We start from the raw sequence: 16158 nt of genomic DNA, 5'->3' as shown, positions 1-16158 counted from the left end.
CTACCTCAGATCCGAAGGCAAGACCTTTGTTGCCAAGAATGGACCCTTTCTAGAGAAAGAGTTTCTCTCAAAAGAAGTAAGTGGGAGGAAAGTAGAACTTGATGAAGTATTGCCTCTTGAACCGGAGAGTGGCGTAGCTCAAGAAAAAGTTCCTGAGGTGCCTGCACCGACTAGGGAGGAAGTTAATGATGATGATCATGAAACTTCAGATCAAGTTGCTACTGAACTTCGAAGGTCCACAAGGACACGTTCCGCACCAGAGTGGTACGGCAACCCTGTCCTGGAAATCATGTTTTTAGACAATGGTGAACCTTCGAACTATGAAGAAGCGATGGCGGGCCCAGATTCCGACAAATGGCTGGAAGCCATGAAATCCGAGATAGGATCCATGTATGAAAACGAAGTATGGACTTTGACTGACTTGCCCGATGATCGACGAGCCATAGAAAATAAATGGATCTTTAAGAAGAAGACAGACGCGGATGGTAATGTGACCATCTATAAGGCTCGGCTTGTCGCTAAGGGTTATCGACAAGTTCAAGGGGTTGACTATGATGAGACTTTCTCACCCGTAGCGAAGCTGAAGTCTGTCCAATCATGTTAGCAATTGCCGCATTCTATGATTATGAGATATGGAAAATGGACGTCAAAACGGCATTCCTTAATGGTTTCCTTAAGGAAGAATTGTATATGATGCAGCCGGAAGGTTTTGTCGATCCTAAGAATGCTGACAAGGTGTGAAAGCTCCAACGCTCAATCTATGGGCTGGTGCAAGCATCTCGGAGTTGGAAAATTCGATTTGATGAGATGATCAAAGCGTTTGGGTTTACACAGACTTATGGAGAAGCCTCTGTTTACAAGAAAGTGAGTGGGAGCTCTGTAGCATTTCTCATATTATATGTGGATGACATACTATTGATGGGAAATGATATAGAATTCTTGGAAAGCATAAAGGCCTACTTGAACAAGTGTTTTTCAATGAAGGACCTTGGAGAAGCTGCTTATATATTAGGCATCAAGATTTATAGAGATAGATTGAGACGCCTCATTGGTCTTTCACAAAGTACGTACCTTGACAAGATATTGAAGAAGTTCAATATGGATCAGTCCAAGAATGGGTTCTTGCCTGTATTGCAAGGTATGAGATTGAGCACGGCTCAATGCCCGACCACGGCAGAAGATAGAGAAAAGATGAGTGCCGTCCCCTATGCCTCGGCCATAGGGTCTATCATGTATGCCATGCTGTGTACCAGACCTGATGTGAACCTTGCCGTAAGTTTGGTAGGAAGGTACCAAAGTAATCCCGGCATGGAACACTGGACAGTGGTCAAGAATATCCTGAAGTACCTGAAAAGGACTAAGGATATGTTTCTCGTCTATGGAGGTGACGAAGAGCTCGTCGTAAAGGGTTACGTCGATGCTAGCTTCGACACAGATCTGGATGACTCTAAGTCACAAACTGGATACGTGTATATTTTGAATGATGGGGCAGTCAGCTGGTGCAGTTGCAAGAAAAGCGTCGTGGCGGGATCTACATGTGAAGCGGAGTACATGGCAGCCTCGGAGGCAGCACAAGAAGCAATCTGGGTGAAGGAGTTCATTACCGACCTAGGAGTTATTCCCAATGCGTCGGGCCCGATGACTCTCTTCTGTGACAACACTGGAGCTATTGCCCTTGCCAAGGAGCCTAGGTTTCACAGGAAGACCAGGCATATCAAGCGTCGCTTCAACTCCATTCGTGAAAATGTTCAAAATGGAGACATAGATATTTGTAAAGTGCATACGGACCTCAATGTTGCAGATCCATAGACTAAACCTCTTCCTCGAGCAAAACATGATCAACACCATAACTCTATGGGTGTTCGATTTATCACAATGTAACTGGATTATTGACTATAGTGCAAGTGGGAGACTGTTGGAAATATGCCCTAGAGGCAATAATAAAATGGTTATTATTATATTTCCTTGTTCATGATAATTGTCTATTGTTCATGCTATAATTGTGTTATCCGGAAATCGTAATACATGTGTGAATACATAGACCACAACATGTCCCTAGTGAGCCTCTAGTTGACTAGCTCGTTGATCAACAGATAGTCATGCTTTCCTGACTATGGACATTAGATGTCATTGATAACGGGATCACATCATTAGGAGAATGATGTGATGGACAAGACCCAATCTTAAGCATAGCACAAGATCGTGCAGTTCGTCTGCTAGAGCTTTTCTAATGTCAAGTATCCTTTCCTTAGACCATGAGATTGTGCAACTCCCGGATACTGTAGGAATACTTTGGGTGTGCCAAACGTCACAACGTAACTGGGTGACTATAAAGGTGCACTACGGGTATCTCCGAAAGTGTCTGTTGGGTTGGCAGGAATCGAGACTGGGATTTGTCACTCCGCATGACGGAGAGGTATCTCTAGGCCCGCTCGATGAGACATCATCGTAATGAGCTCAATGTGACTAAGGGTTGGTCATGGGATGATGTGTTGCGGAACGAGTAAAGTGACTTGCCGGTAACGAGATTGAACGAGGTATTGGGATACCGACGATCGAATCTCAGGCAAGTAACATACCGATTGACAAAGGGAATTGAATACAGGATTGATTGAATCCTGGACATTGTGGATCATCCGATGAGATCATCGTGGAACATGTGGGAGCCAACATGGGTATCCAGATCCTGCTGTTGGTTATTGGCCGTAGAGTTGTCTCGGTCATGTCTGCATGGTTCCCGAACCCGTAGGGTCTACACACTTAAGGTTCTGTGACGCTAGGGTTGTAGAGATATTAGTATGCGGTAACCCGAAAGTTGTTCGGAGTTCCGGATGAGCTCCCGGACGTCACGAGGAGTTCCGGAATGGTCCGAAGGTAAAGATTTGTATATAGGAAGTCCAGTTTCGGCCACCGGGAAAGTTTTGGGGGTCACCGGTATTGTACCGGGACCACCGGAAGGGTCCCGGGGGTCCACCCGGTGGGGCCACCTATCCCGGAGGGCCCCATGGGCTGAAGTGGGAAGGGAACCAGCCCCTGGTGGGCTGGTGCGCCCCCCTTGGGCCTCCCTTGCGCCTAGGGTTGGAAACCCTAAGGGGGTGGGGGCGCCTCCACCTGGCTTGGGGGCCAAGCCACCCCCTAGCCCCCCCCCCATTAGATGGGATCTCTAGGGGCCCCCCCCAGGCCCCCCCTATATAGTGGAGGGGAGGGGGGGCAGCCGCACCCAAGTCCCTAGCGCCTTCTTCCCTCCCGTGACACCTCTTCCTCCTCGCTTGCGCTTGGCGAAGCCCTGTCGGGATCCCGCTACTTCCACCACCACGCCGTCGTGCTGCTGGATCTCCATCAACCTCTCCTTCCCTTGATGGATCAAGAAGGAGGAGACGTCTCTCCCAACCGTACATGTGTTGAACGCGGAGGTGTCGTTCGTTCGGTGCTCGGTCATCGGTGATTTGGATCACGACGAGTACGACTCCATCAACCCCGTTCTCTTGAATGCTTCCGCTTGCGATCTACAAGGGTATGTAGATGCACTCCTCTCCCTCTCGTTGCTAGATGACTCCATAGATTGATCTTGGTGATGCGTAGAAAAATTTAAATTTCTGCTACAATCCCCAACAAGAGGAGGTGAAGATAATCGATCCCGTCAGCGGCGTGGCAAACTGCAGTGTGCGCGGAGGTAGAGGACACAAGAAAGCAGTGTGCGCACCATTGCAGCGTCAGTGTAGTAGGAGGTCGACAGAGAGTAGGCCGAGATGAGCGACACCGGAAACGACTCTAGTGTAGTAGCACGCGGGCAAGGAGATTAAGGGGAAGGTCTTCGGCGTCGAGAGGGACGAATTGGAGGGCTCTTAGCAGAGGACAGAGGAGCTCGACATGGCGGCGTCAGTGCAGTATACTGCTGTTCAAAGAGAGATGAAGCTACGATCATCGAAACCAAAAACTTACAACACGAATGTTGTGAGGAACTGCGAAATTAGGCTTCTAGTCAAAGGAAATTTCAAATGATCGATCGTGCGCGACGAATCTGACAAAATTCGTCCAGAATAGCTTCGAACGGGAACACGAGATTAATAACTTACGGCCGACGAAACTACAAACCGATCGCCTGAATGAAACCATAGCATCGAGGTGCATCTTTTTCGTGTAGAGCTTATCTCGAATCGAAGCACCATTGTGTAGATCAGAGGGAGGAGATTAGATAGGAGCTTATTGAAGGTTGAAGAAGACCTCACGTAATAACCTCGCATCCCTCCTGTCTCCACTTGTGCAAGGGCCCACTCGCTTGCGCTCGCCTCGGCCTGGCTCGCGAGAAACTACCGATCTGAGTGTTTCCAGTGAGCCAGGCCCAGAGGTGCTTTAAGCTTCGTGCTATGCAGGCCCAACGGGAAAACTAGGCAACCAAACAGCCTGTTCCCTTCCTGGCGGGCCTGGTTAGGCCTTATGCGAGCAACCAAACACGCCCCTAGTGTCCTCAAGACATGATCTCTGGGGTCGTCCTTTCTGCAGGGAACTGCGTAGGGTTTGACATGGTGCGCCGGGGAGGGGGCTGATCCTTATGTTGATTACTTTGTCAAATAAGGTCATGTTAGTACTCTACTGGACCATCTTTACCTTCTAGTCAGAATCGGTCATGCAGCTGACTGGACTGTTCGTGACTTATGGTGGCTTTGTAGGTCGCATACTATCTCAGATGATGATGACCCCAAAAGCAAAGTTGACCGTTTTAACATTATGAACAACTTCCAAGTTGAACACTTTTTCATACGAGGCCACTCCTTACTCATGGTCGGTCCATGGTGCATTGGCTTTAACTTTTTTATATGAGCTTGGATTGAGATGATTTCTATATCAGAATCGATTGCCTCGATGAGACAAAGATAATCATGTAGAGCACACCTTCATCTGATCATCTTTTGAGGTGTAATGAGCCGAACAATACTTTGAATGCCAAATATTATTACTTCGAGAATAGCTTTGGCCCTCGAGATGAGATCGGATGACGATGACCCAAACATCCAAGTTGTCTATGTTGACAATACGAAACTTTTTTATGTAAAGCACTTCTTCAATTGAGGCCATCTTAATAATGTTTTCTTCCGTGCCAAAAACTGGCATCAACGGTATGTAGCCACCTCACTTTGCCATTGTCTATAGGCCTGCACATATTGTGGAGGATCATGACATATTGTGTTATATTGCACAAGGTGATTATAAAGAATGACAGAGACCAACAACTCAACATGGATTTTGAGGTCTTTGGAAACCTTGTCACTCAACACAATGACAATACAATACATATGTTTCTTGAAATGCATCGGCACGTCCAAGATCGGTAAGCTCATGTGCATTCAGGAATTGTTTGTGTTGGCGGGCGACTCCTACCCTTTACCCTGCGTAGCCCAGGCCAGGCGACTGGGGGAAACCCTAGCCACTGTCGGCCCGGCCCCAACCTCCCGCCCTTCCCTGCATTGCCTCGCCGGAGAGATGGCTGGCGAAGCCGCGCCAGGCCCTGGGATGGTGGCGGCGGGGCCATTTTTCTCCATGTTCACTCCCACCCTTCTCCCTCCATCCTTCCTCCCCCCTAGATCTGGCGCTTGGCGGTGCCGGCGGCCTCCATCGCCGGTGGGATCGGCCCTCACCGATGTTGGGGAACATAGTAATTTCAAAAAAAAATCCTACGCACACGCAAGATCATGGTGATGCATAGCAACGAGAGGGGAGAGTGTTGTCCATGTACCCTCGTAGACCGAAAGCGGAAGCGTTAGCACAATGCGGTTGATGTAGTCGTACGTCTTCACGATCCGACTGATCAAGTACCGAACGCATGGCACCTCCGTGTTCAGCACACGTTCAGCCCGATGACGCCCCCCGAATTCCAATCCGGCCGAGTGTTGAGGGAGAGTTTCGTCAGCACGATGGCGTGGTGACGATGATGATGTTCTACCGACGCAGGGCTTCGCCTAAGCGCCGCTACAGTATTATCGAGGTGGACTATGGTGGAGGGGGGCACCGCACATAGCTAAAAGATCAAATCAATTGTTGTGTCTATGGGGTGCCCCCTGCCCCCGTATATAAAGGAGAAAGGGGGAGGTGCGGCCGGCCAGGAGGAGGCGCGCCAGGAGGAGTCCTACTCCCACCGGGAGTAGGACTCCCTCCCTTCCTTGTTGGATTAGGAAAAGGGGGGAAGAGGAGGGAGAGAGGAACGAAAGGGGGGTGCCGCCCCCCTCTCCTTGTCCTATTTGGACTAGAGGGGGAGGGGCACGCGGCCCTGCCCTAGCCACCTCTCCTCTTCTCCACTAAGGCCCACTATGGCCCATTAAGCCCCCGGGGGGTTCCGGTAACCCCTCGGTACTCCGGTAAAATCCCGATTTCACCCTGAACATTTCCGAAATCCAAATATAGGCTTCCAATATATCAATCTTCATGTCTCGACCATTTCGAGACTCCTCGTCATGTCCGTGATCACATCCGGGCTCCGAACAACCTTCGGTACATCAAAACTCATAATATAACTGTCATCGAAACTTTAAGCGTGCGGACCCTACGGGTTCGAGAACTATGTAGACATGACCGAGACACGTCTCCGGTCAATAACCAATAGCGGAACCTAGATGCTCATATTGGCTCCCACATATTCTACGAAGATCTTTATCGGTCATATCGCATAACAACATATTGTTCCCTTTGTCATCGGTATGTTACTTGCCCGAGATTCGATCGTCGGTATCTCAATACCTAGTTCAATCTCGTTACCGGCAAGTCTCTTTGCTCGTTCCGTAATACATCATCCCGCAACTAACTCATTTAGTTGCAATGCTTGCAAGGCTTAAGTGATGTGCATTACCGAGTGGGCCGAGAGATACCTCTCCAACAATTGGAGTGACAAATCCTAATCTCGAAATACGCCAACCCAAAAAGTACCTTCGGAGACACCTGTAGAGCACCTTTATAATCACCCAGTTACGTTGTGACGTTTGGTAGCAAACAAAATGTTCCTCCGGTAAATGGGAGTTGCATAATCTCATAGTCATAGGAACATGTATAAGTCATGAAGAAAGCAATAGCTGAAGGAAATATGCCCTAGAGGCAATAATCAAGTTATTATTTATTTCCTTATAGCATGATAAATGTTTATTATTCATGCTAGAATTGTATTAACCGGAAACATAATACTTGTGTGAATACATAGACAAACAGAGTGTCACTAGTATGCCTCTACTTGACTAGCTCATTGATCAAAGATGGTTAAGTTTCCTAACCATAGACATGAGTTGTCATTTGATTAACGGGATCACATCATTAGGAGAATGATGTGATTGACTTGACCCATTCCATTAGCTTAGCACTTGATCGTTTAGTTTGCTGCTATTGCTTTCTTCATGACTTATACATGTTCCTATGACTATGAGATTATGCAACTCCCGTTTACCGGAGGAACACTTTGTGTGCCACCAAACGTCGCAACGTAACTGGGTGATTATAAAGGTGCTCTACAGGTGTCTCCGAAGGTACTTGTTGGGTTGGCGTGTTTTGAGATTAGGATTTGTCACTCCGATTGTCGGAGAGGTATCTCTGGGCCCACTCGGTAATGCACATCACTATAAGCCTTGCAAGCATTGCAACTAATGAGTGTTGTGGGATGATGTATTACGGAACGAGTAAAGAGACTTGCCGGTAATGAGATCGAATTGTTATTGAGATACCGACGATCGAATCTCGGGCAAGTAACATACTGATGACAAAGGGAACAACGTGTGTTGTTATGCGGTCTGACTGATAAAGATCTTCGTAGAATATGTAGGAGCCAATATGGGCATCCAGGTCCCGCTATTGGTTATTGACCAGAGAGGTGTCTCGGTCATGTCTACATAGTTCTCGAATCCGTAGGGTCCGCGCGCTTAATGTTCGTTAATGATATAATACTATATGAGTTATGTATGTTGGTGACCGAATGTTGTTCGGAGTCCGGGATGAGATCACGGACATGACGAGGAACTCCGGAATGGTCTGGAGATAAAGTTTGATATATGGGATAATAGTGTTTGGTCACCGGAAGGGTTCCGGAATTCACCGGAAGGGGTTCCAGATGTTTCCCGAAATGTTTGGGTACGAGAACACTTTATTTGGGCCAAAGGGGAAAGCCCACAAGGTTTTTGGAAAGTGCAAAAGGAAGTTTTGCGGAGTCCAGGGGCCAGACGCCAGGGTCCCTGGCGTCTGGGGCCAGACGCCGTGAACCCTGGCGTCTGGCCCTAGAGTCCGAGAAGGACTCTTGCCTTTCGGGTGAAACCGACTTTGTGGAGGCTTTTACTCCAAGTTTCGACCCCAAGGCTCAACATATAAATAGAGGTCTAGGGCTAGCACCCAAGACACATCAAGAAACACCAAGCCATGTGTCGGCAACCCCGTCCCCTCTAGTTTATCCTCTGTCATAGTTTTCGTAGTGCTTAGGCGAAGCCCTACGGAGATTGTTCTTCACCAACATCATCACCACGCCATCGTGCTGCCGGAACTCATCTACTACTTCGCCCCTCTTGCTGGATCAAGAAGGCGAGGACGTCATCGAGCCGAACGTGTGCAGAACTCGGAGGTGCCGTGCTTTCGGTACTTGGATCGGTCGGATCGTGAACACGTACGACTACATCAACCGCGTTGATATAACGCTTCTGCGAACGGTCTACAAGGGTATGTAGACAACACTCTCCCCTCTCGTTGCTATGCATCACCATGATCCTGCGTGTGCGTAGGAAATTTTTTTAAATTACTACGTTCCCCAACAATAGCAACATACTAAACGATCGAGTGCTAAGCTAATGGAATGGGTCAAGTCAATCACATCATTCTCCTAATGATGTGATCCCGTTAATCAAATGACAACTCATGTCTATGGCTAGGAAACATAACCATCTTTGATCAACGAGCTAGTCAAGTAGAGGCATACTAGTGACACTCTGTTTGTCTATGTATTCACACAAGTATTATGTTTCCGGTTAATACAATTCTAGCATGAGTAATAAACATTTATCATGATATAAGGAAATAAATAATAACTTTATTATTCCCTCTAGGGCATATTTCCTTCACCCGACACCCCCGACTGGTTGGCGGTGCAGGTGGCCCCCTCAGCTGCGGCTCCCCTATGGCGGATCCATCCCGCCCCAGACGCGCTCTGGAGGCCTGCTCCGGCTGGACGGGTGCTCTCCTACCGGACTGCTGTGGCAGCCAGGCGCGCCCTTCTAGCTGCGGCACCATCCCACCCCCCTCCCTCCTGACCCTCCCTCCCTTCGAGCTCCAGGCCGACCTCTCCGGGTGTCAGCCTTGGAGGCGGCTGGTTGTGCCCGGCCGGCGGTGGCTATTTCGTGCAGTGCGCCGTTTGTGTGTTTGGCTGATTGTGAGTCCTCCTCACCTTTCCCCTGCAGGGGCGGCTTCAGCTCGGCGGCCATTGACCTGCGCCCCTTTCCTGCGTTCATGGCCGGCCGGCGCAGCCTTGGACCCGGCGCACCTTAGAAGTTGCGCTGTTTCCGACTCCTTTCGGCTACTTGCTCTTCAGCGTCGCTACACCACCACCCTGCTAGTATCTTGGTTGGCCGTCCATCCCGATGCATCTTTGGCTCCGGCATGCTTCAGGAGCTGTGTCCCCTTCCGGGTCCTCGGGCACACTGGTGCCCCTGCTGCTCCGCTCCCAGTGGCCAGGATCTGCACTCCCTTCCAGATTTTGCTTGTTCGGGACTTCGGCCACCGTTGCATCCCCACCGCCTTCCACTCCGCTCAGCCACGCAACCTCGTCTTCCTTCGAAGCCCGCACGATTGCTCAGAATTTGACGAGGGCGAAATCTCTGCATCTTGTGCTGGTAGCGGCGACACCTGTGTGTGTCGTCCCCTTCTTGGAGGCGCTACCATGGTCATTATATCTGTGCCCCTCTTCGAGCATCAGGGAAGACCCTAGGTCCGGTTTTCTGGAACGGACGACGACGACATCTTGGTGTCGTTCTCCTTCGTGAAGGTGTTGTCTTGTTTTGCTCGCGACGTCCTAGGTGCTCGATTTGAAGATGGTGGTAGTTTAGTTGATGGTTGGATAGCTTCTCTAGTTGACGAGTTGACGAGTTTAGCTGTGTTCTTCTATGTTTTGGGTCGAGCATCTCTTTTCTATTCGCTTCAGGTACTTTCACACCCCTTGCGTTTGTGTCATGTGTTATACCACCTATTGTACTCATTCAAATTTCTTTCTATCAATGAAATGATACGCAAGCTTTGCATATTCGCGAAAAAAAACAGAAATGCCCCAATGGCACGTTGCTAGGAAATTACTCCTTTTATCTATAATCATTCATACCATTTTTTAGATTGTTTGATTCATTTGGACCGTTTGTTGTGTTTGAGCTCGTATTCTAAAGTTTTAAAGCTAAAATTTTGAAATATCATTAAATTGTTTGTGTCATTTTCTTTTTCGAGAATTGTTTGTATCATTGACGTCCGGATTTTTTTAAAAACTAACAAGAGTTCACATCCCAAGCCAATATGGATCGCAGTGAGAGCACGCAGGCTGAACACCCACGGCGTGGAACGGACGCGCCGCGGTGCTCTCGGACACCCCTGCGTGCATCGAGCCTCCGATTACTTCCGGAATTTGAATGATGGATGGATTTGCAAACCGTGGCGCGCAAGTGTTTCTTCTCTTCTCGCCACGCACGCGGTTCCGACTCCTCCCCGGGTCGCAGCCGCAGACAACGTGATCAGCAAGCAGAAGGCCGGCCAGGGAACTTCATGCACCAGGACCAGGCCGGCGGTGCGCCCAATTGAAGCGATCAAGTTCAGCTGCGGCGAAAGTGCCATCCGCCCCGGACCGCACGGCGTCACCAAGAAGCAGCAGGAGTCCGGCGAGCGGGTCCAAGCGATCGCACCGGCAAGCATCGCGCAGCTAGCTCACCCAGTGCCGCCGTCGAAACCAAAGGACCCCTTGGAAGCGGACAATGCGTTTCGCGCGGCCATTGCGGCGGCTCGCCAAGTCTTGGTCCGGCGGCAGCGGGAGGAGGCTCACCAGGAGAGGGACAAGATGGTGCAGACCGTCTACTTCAACGACCCTTCCATGACTCTAGAGAATGTGCTCAAGGCCCAAGCCCTGATCGGTTCATGCTGACATTTTTCTAGTTCTTGCTAGAGCTTTAGGTGCTCAAACCCATGATCACCATCCCTCCCTGATCATGGATGTCATGGCCGGGAATTCTGTAATAGGATCTTGAGTCAGTGGCATTTTTGTTGCGAGGCAATGGATCCATTAAGCATTCCTCGATGTGAGTTGTAACCATCATATACTATATACAAATCAATGAAGTTGTGGATTCCTCCTCTGTCTTAATAACAGAGACATTCTTGTCTTTGTTAAACTGTGTTGTTGATGTTTCCATAGAAAATCAGACTAATAACGTCAGATGTATACTTGCCTATTTTGAACTCCAATAATGTAGTTCCAGAAGAGTACGTGCTTTGTGCATTGTGGATATTGACATTACTTGGCATAAGTCTCTTGAAAAGTGTACTCAGTTTGACTCAAAAGCTTAAACCCTAGTGAGTGGAACAGTCATTGGAACTTCAGCCAATTTGGTCAGCACCGAATTCAGTACAAAAACCATGAGGAAAACATGGAAACAGCATGTTACAGAAACATGTATACTGCGTGAGAACCCAATCTATTCTCATGTTATCATAATTTGGTTTGCATTTTGTGTTCTTGTCATGGTTTCTGTAACATGTGATGACTTGAACCGGATTAGGTATAGTAGACATGCAAGTATGCAACGTGTACAAAAATATAGTCCCTCCGTTCCTAAATATTTGTCATACGGAGCAAAATGAGTGAATATACACTCTAAAATATGTCTATATACATCCGTATGTGGTTGAAATTTCTAAAAAGACAAATATTTAGGAACGGAGGGAGTAGTTGGCTAGCACGCCATGTTGTATTCAGCTTCTGCTCAGTTGAGTCCAGGTCCGTTTGCTACGTGGTAAGTTCGTGTACAAATATAGTACTACACACGAGGTACTAGTAGTAAATTTACAGGTGAAACCAAACATCTGACATAGCGAATTTTTTTAGAGCAATATAATACCTGAAACTGTAAAACGTAACACGCCCAAGATGCAAAATGTTAGTACATGTATGAAGCAACCACACAATTTCAGAATATTATACGAGTTTGTCAATTGTTTGATCAAACAAAGGCGTCATTACAATGGCAGCCAAACTTTGCTCATGTTTTGAGTACATATGCTACTGTCCAACAAGAATTCACTCGGTCGAAAAAGAAACACAAAATCACGAGCAAAACACACAATTCCCAGCTCTGGTAATCGGAGTTCAGGAAAGAGTGTCCACTGTCAGGAACTCACGGCCATAGCGGAAACCAATCAGCTTCATTTACACCTTCTCCAGTGCTGCAGGACTGATTGGAATGATTCCAGAGGATGTGACCAGAGCATCAATAGGAACATCTGTTGAGTTAACCGGGATGATGCCTTCCTCCAGAATTTGCACCGAGTATGAAAGTGCAACTTCAAAAATAAGCAAACCATTAGCATGAATCGTTAGTAAAGAGAATGACAGATAGACCTCACCATCAAATATAACTATGTAATGCAGAACAACAGATATGTTCTCATTTTGCTAGACATAGTTCATGGAAATATATAATGAAAAACGTTATATTAAATTAAGGTGAGTATGGAACTTCTAGTTGGCACACATACAAAAAAAACACCACTTGCTACATCAGCTGAATTGTGGCTTAAAACAGGGAGATAGGAGAACTGCCGCTCATTCAAACACGCATCAAATGTGTGTCAGCTGTATTAGTCCGCACCAAAATAGCACAACAGCTACGCAACCACCATATGTGGCTCACAGAGCAAAAGCACTGGACTAAGAAACATATTAAGATAGTCCGTTTCAGTATGGTAATGTATTAAATACAACATACTCCCTCCGTTCGGAAATAAGTGACGTTGTTTGTGAAACAGGTTAGCTTTGAGAAACAAACAACGGTCCCAATACCTCTATCTACTCTATGGTCTCATTTTCTAAATTGTCCACTTTGGTCCTACTCCTACCCCCACAGAGTCTACTCAACATTTGATTTTATTTTATTTTCGAGGCAGAGGAACTAAAATGGCCCCAAGGAAAAATCTAGCGCAAACAAAAGTATATTTTACACAAATATAATATAATAAACTAAAATACCACAACTTCCTGCGAAGTTGTGCCTGAAAAGTAAATAAAGTAAAAGAACTGAACTTCTGAAAATATGCATGCCATACCTAGAAGAGGCTGACTCCACCCTTTCTCTTTAGCAAGTTCTTGGTATCTCATCAAGAAAGTGTCATAGTACCTGTAAAATTGGGCAAACATGCAACATAAATTTAGATGAAGGGAAAAAATTCAATGAAGAAATCAAGTGAAACTCAGCATAAATAATACTCCCTCTATTTTTATATACAAAGCCACTATGAAAAACACATTTTGTATTTATACAAGGCCACCAACAATAATCAAGGCAAATATTAATGATGTTTCCTCGTACTAGTAACCCATGACTTAATTACAAGCATGCATGTAGTGGATGATAATGACACACTCACCTACTTCCTCTCCTATGGCCACTCAGTTTTCTCTAATGTGCATGCACCCTATTAATTAACCCGGTAAACCGGAAAATAAATTGGCTTGTAAAGCACACATTAATTTTTGTCTTGGTACTAGTAATTTGAGTGTGTGGCCTTGTATATAAAAATGGAGGGAGTATATGAAGTACCCAACAAATAAACAGAAGTATGCATGATGGAGTTATACAGAGCTAGAGAATACACAAAGAAAAGATCGATGCTAAATAAGGTTTGCACATAGAGTTTTACTCTTAACTAAAAAAGGAAGTAAGGTCAAATATCCAATCCCATTAAACCCGGATTTTCTACAAGATTCATATTGATGTGCATTAGTTCTAAATCCACACACCACAGCCTGGGCGAAAACCACAAGCTTATAGATTTCAGATGGTCTACTGATTGATAAGCATTGATTTGTTTGCTAGGCCAAGAGCTTTTATGTGTGTTGATCACCCTAGCGAGGAGTTTCTGCATCCAACACATACATATGATTTTCTATGTGGTAACTGTCATTCCAACAAACAGGCTCCTCTGACACCAGAAATCGGAAGGCATTGAAATCTCAGCATTATTGAACTGCATTATGGAAAATATGCCTGTGAAACAAAATATAGTAATGACATTTAGTGCTTCTAAATCATGATATTATTTGTTTCAGAGCAGACTGCATGAATCCGTTTTTAGCTGGCACTGAAAGTTTGAAATGGAACAATTTCATAGTCGGGCGTTGGATAAAGATGTCACTGCACATCGAGAACCTTTTTTTCTTGCGATAGATGTACATTGTCAACTTCAATACAAGGCACTATTGTTAATATCATGATAGGGTAACATGTAGTCCTACCCTCCACCACGTCCTAGTCTTCGGCCAGTTCTGTCAAAAGCTTGTCCTGCATGAATAACAAATATTATCCAATTGAATTTCTAATATCACAGACTGAGCAACCCCAAGAAAGATAAATGACAGAAATGAATGTAGCACAGGATGAAGAGCTTACCAGGCAACACAAAAAGATCGACAGGGGATGAGGCTGACAACACTGTAAGGATTAAAAGTGGCTCAGTTGTAACACATAAATCAACTGTCATTACAGATGAAATAGCTTAAATAAATAAAATAGGGTAAAGTTTCCACATGGAAATGAACTCCATACCATCTTCACAAGCATTCCCACTAGCATCCAATGGTGACGGTTCCAGAATGTTCATTGAATTTTTAACTAAATCATCCATGGTTGTGATTTTGAACATCCGCATATTGCGGTTTTTATCTTCCACTCGAGGAACATAGATATCCTTTGCTTGTCCATCATGTTCTTAAAACCAAAGAAATTGTTAGAGACAGGAAATTACAGAGAGCATATTTCTACATATACATAGGGCCCAGTTGGCTCACCAGGATCTGAGGATAGAACTTCTGCTATTATTTTTGATGTATCCACTTCTCGTAATTGCGCACAGCTTATATAGGCACACAACCGTTTGCTTGCTTTGAACCAAGAAGAGTTCAAAATATTGTTTTGAATAGCCAGATCTGGAAGAACAAGAGTTTTGTACTGTGTTAATAAATAGACCAACAAAATTAACTTAAAGAAAACTAACTATGCTGCAACACAGAAGCATACTACACTAGCCCTCATTTCACTTGAGGTCTCCAAAGATTTAAAAGATAAATCATCACAACATAAATCCCACTAGAACCTTTTACTTGCTGACCCTAACACTTGTCATCAGATCAATATACATCCCTAGGCACACGCTTTGATGCTAAGTACTCGAGAAATTGACCTGCGTTAAAAGTTTCACCACTCTTTTCTATCCCGCACTAACACTCTAGTAGGCAAATCGACGAGCAGCTTGTGGGCAACGCTGTTCCGAGCCAGGCGACAGGGGAGGAGTGACCTTCGCTGGTGCGCTGATCGGGGGAGAGGGCCTTGAGCGCCCTGCGCACGTCGGACCGCACCGCGCGCTTCTGGTCCGCGACCGCCTGCTGCGCCGCCGTCGACATGGCGGCGAGGGGTGGCGAGGCCGACGCGGCCACTCGCAGCCGGGGGGGGGGGGGGGGGGGGGGGGGGGGGGGGGGGGGGGGGGGGGGCGGCGCGGGGCAGGTGGAGGAGGCGCACCATCAGCGAGGACACTGCATTTTTTATCATCCCCGCCTCCTCGTGCCGTCGTGCCGCCGTGTCCCACGCTCACCTGCGCGGCCATCTCTCTGCCGCTGCCGCTGGATTCCACGGCCACGGGTGCGCGGGCGGAGCGGGCCGCCCACTGCAGGTTTTCTTAGGTGATTTGCTGTGCCGGCCCGGCCCAAGTTGTTTATTCTTCTGCACGGATGATGTTCAGTGGTCAGGAAAATCCTATTCGCGCCGCTCGCTGCGGCGAACTGTCGAGCAATCGCACAGAGCAGCGCAGCGAGCGACAGACATGGGCCGGCCCACTCATAGGTAGTGCGTCCAGCCGGTCTTGGGCACCTTCTAGAAGGTTCCCTGAACCGGGTTTTTTCCT

General features: G+C 47.0%; 1 protein-coding gene across 1 annotated transcript; it reads right to left on the bottom strand.

The window, feature by feature from the left end:
- Positions 1-12155: 12155 nt before the first annotated feature.
- LOC125536526 (5-formyltetrahydrofolate cyclo-ligase, mitochondrial) lies at positions 12156-15861 on the bottom strand. Its single transcript, XM_048699760.1, is given in 8 exon segments — positions 12156-12546; positions 13309-13379; positions 14498-14543; positions 14652-14693; positions 14808-14969; positions 15050-15187; positions 15556-15722; positions 15724-15861. Coding segments are annotated over 8 exon segments (843 nt in total). The 5' UTR covers positions 15807-15861; the 3' UTR covers positions 12156-12412.
- Positions 15862-16158: the final 297 nt, after the last annotated feature.

This window comes from Triticum urartu, chromosome 2 (assembly GCF_003073215.2).
Source record: "Triticum urartu cultivar G1812 chromosome 2, Tu2.1, whole genome shotgun sequence".
NCBI classification, from domain to species: Eukaryota; Viridiplantae; Streptophyta; class Magnoliopsida; order Poales; family Poaceae; genus Triticum; species Triticum urartu.
The sequence above is the reverse complement of the archived record's forward strand: the minus strand, read 5'-3'. Positions and strand labels throughout refer to the sequence as shown.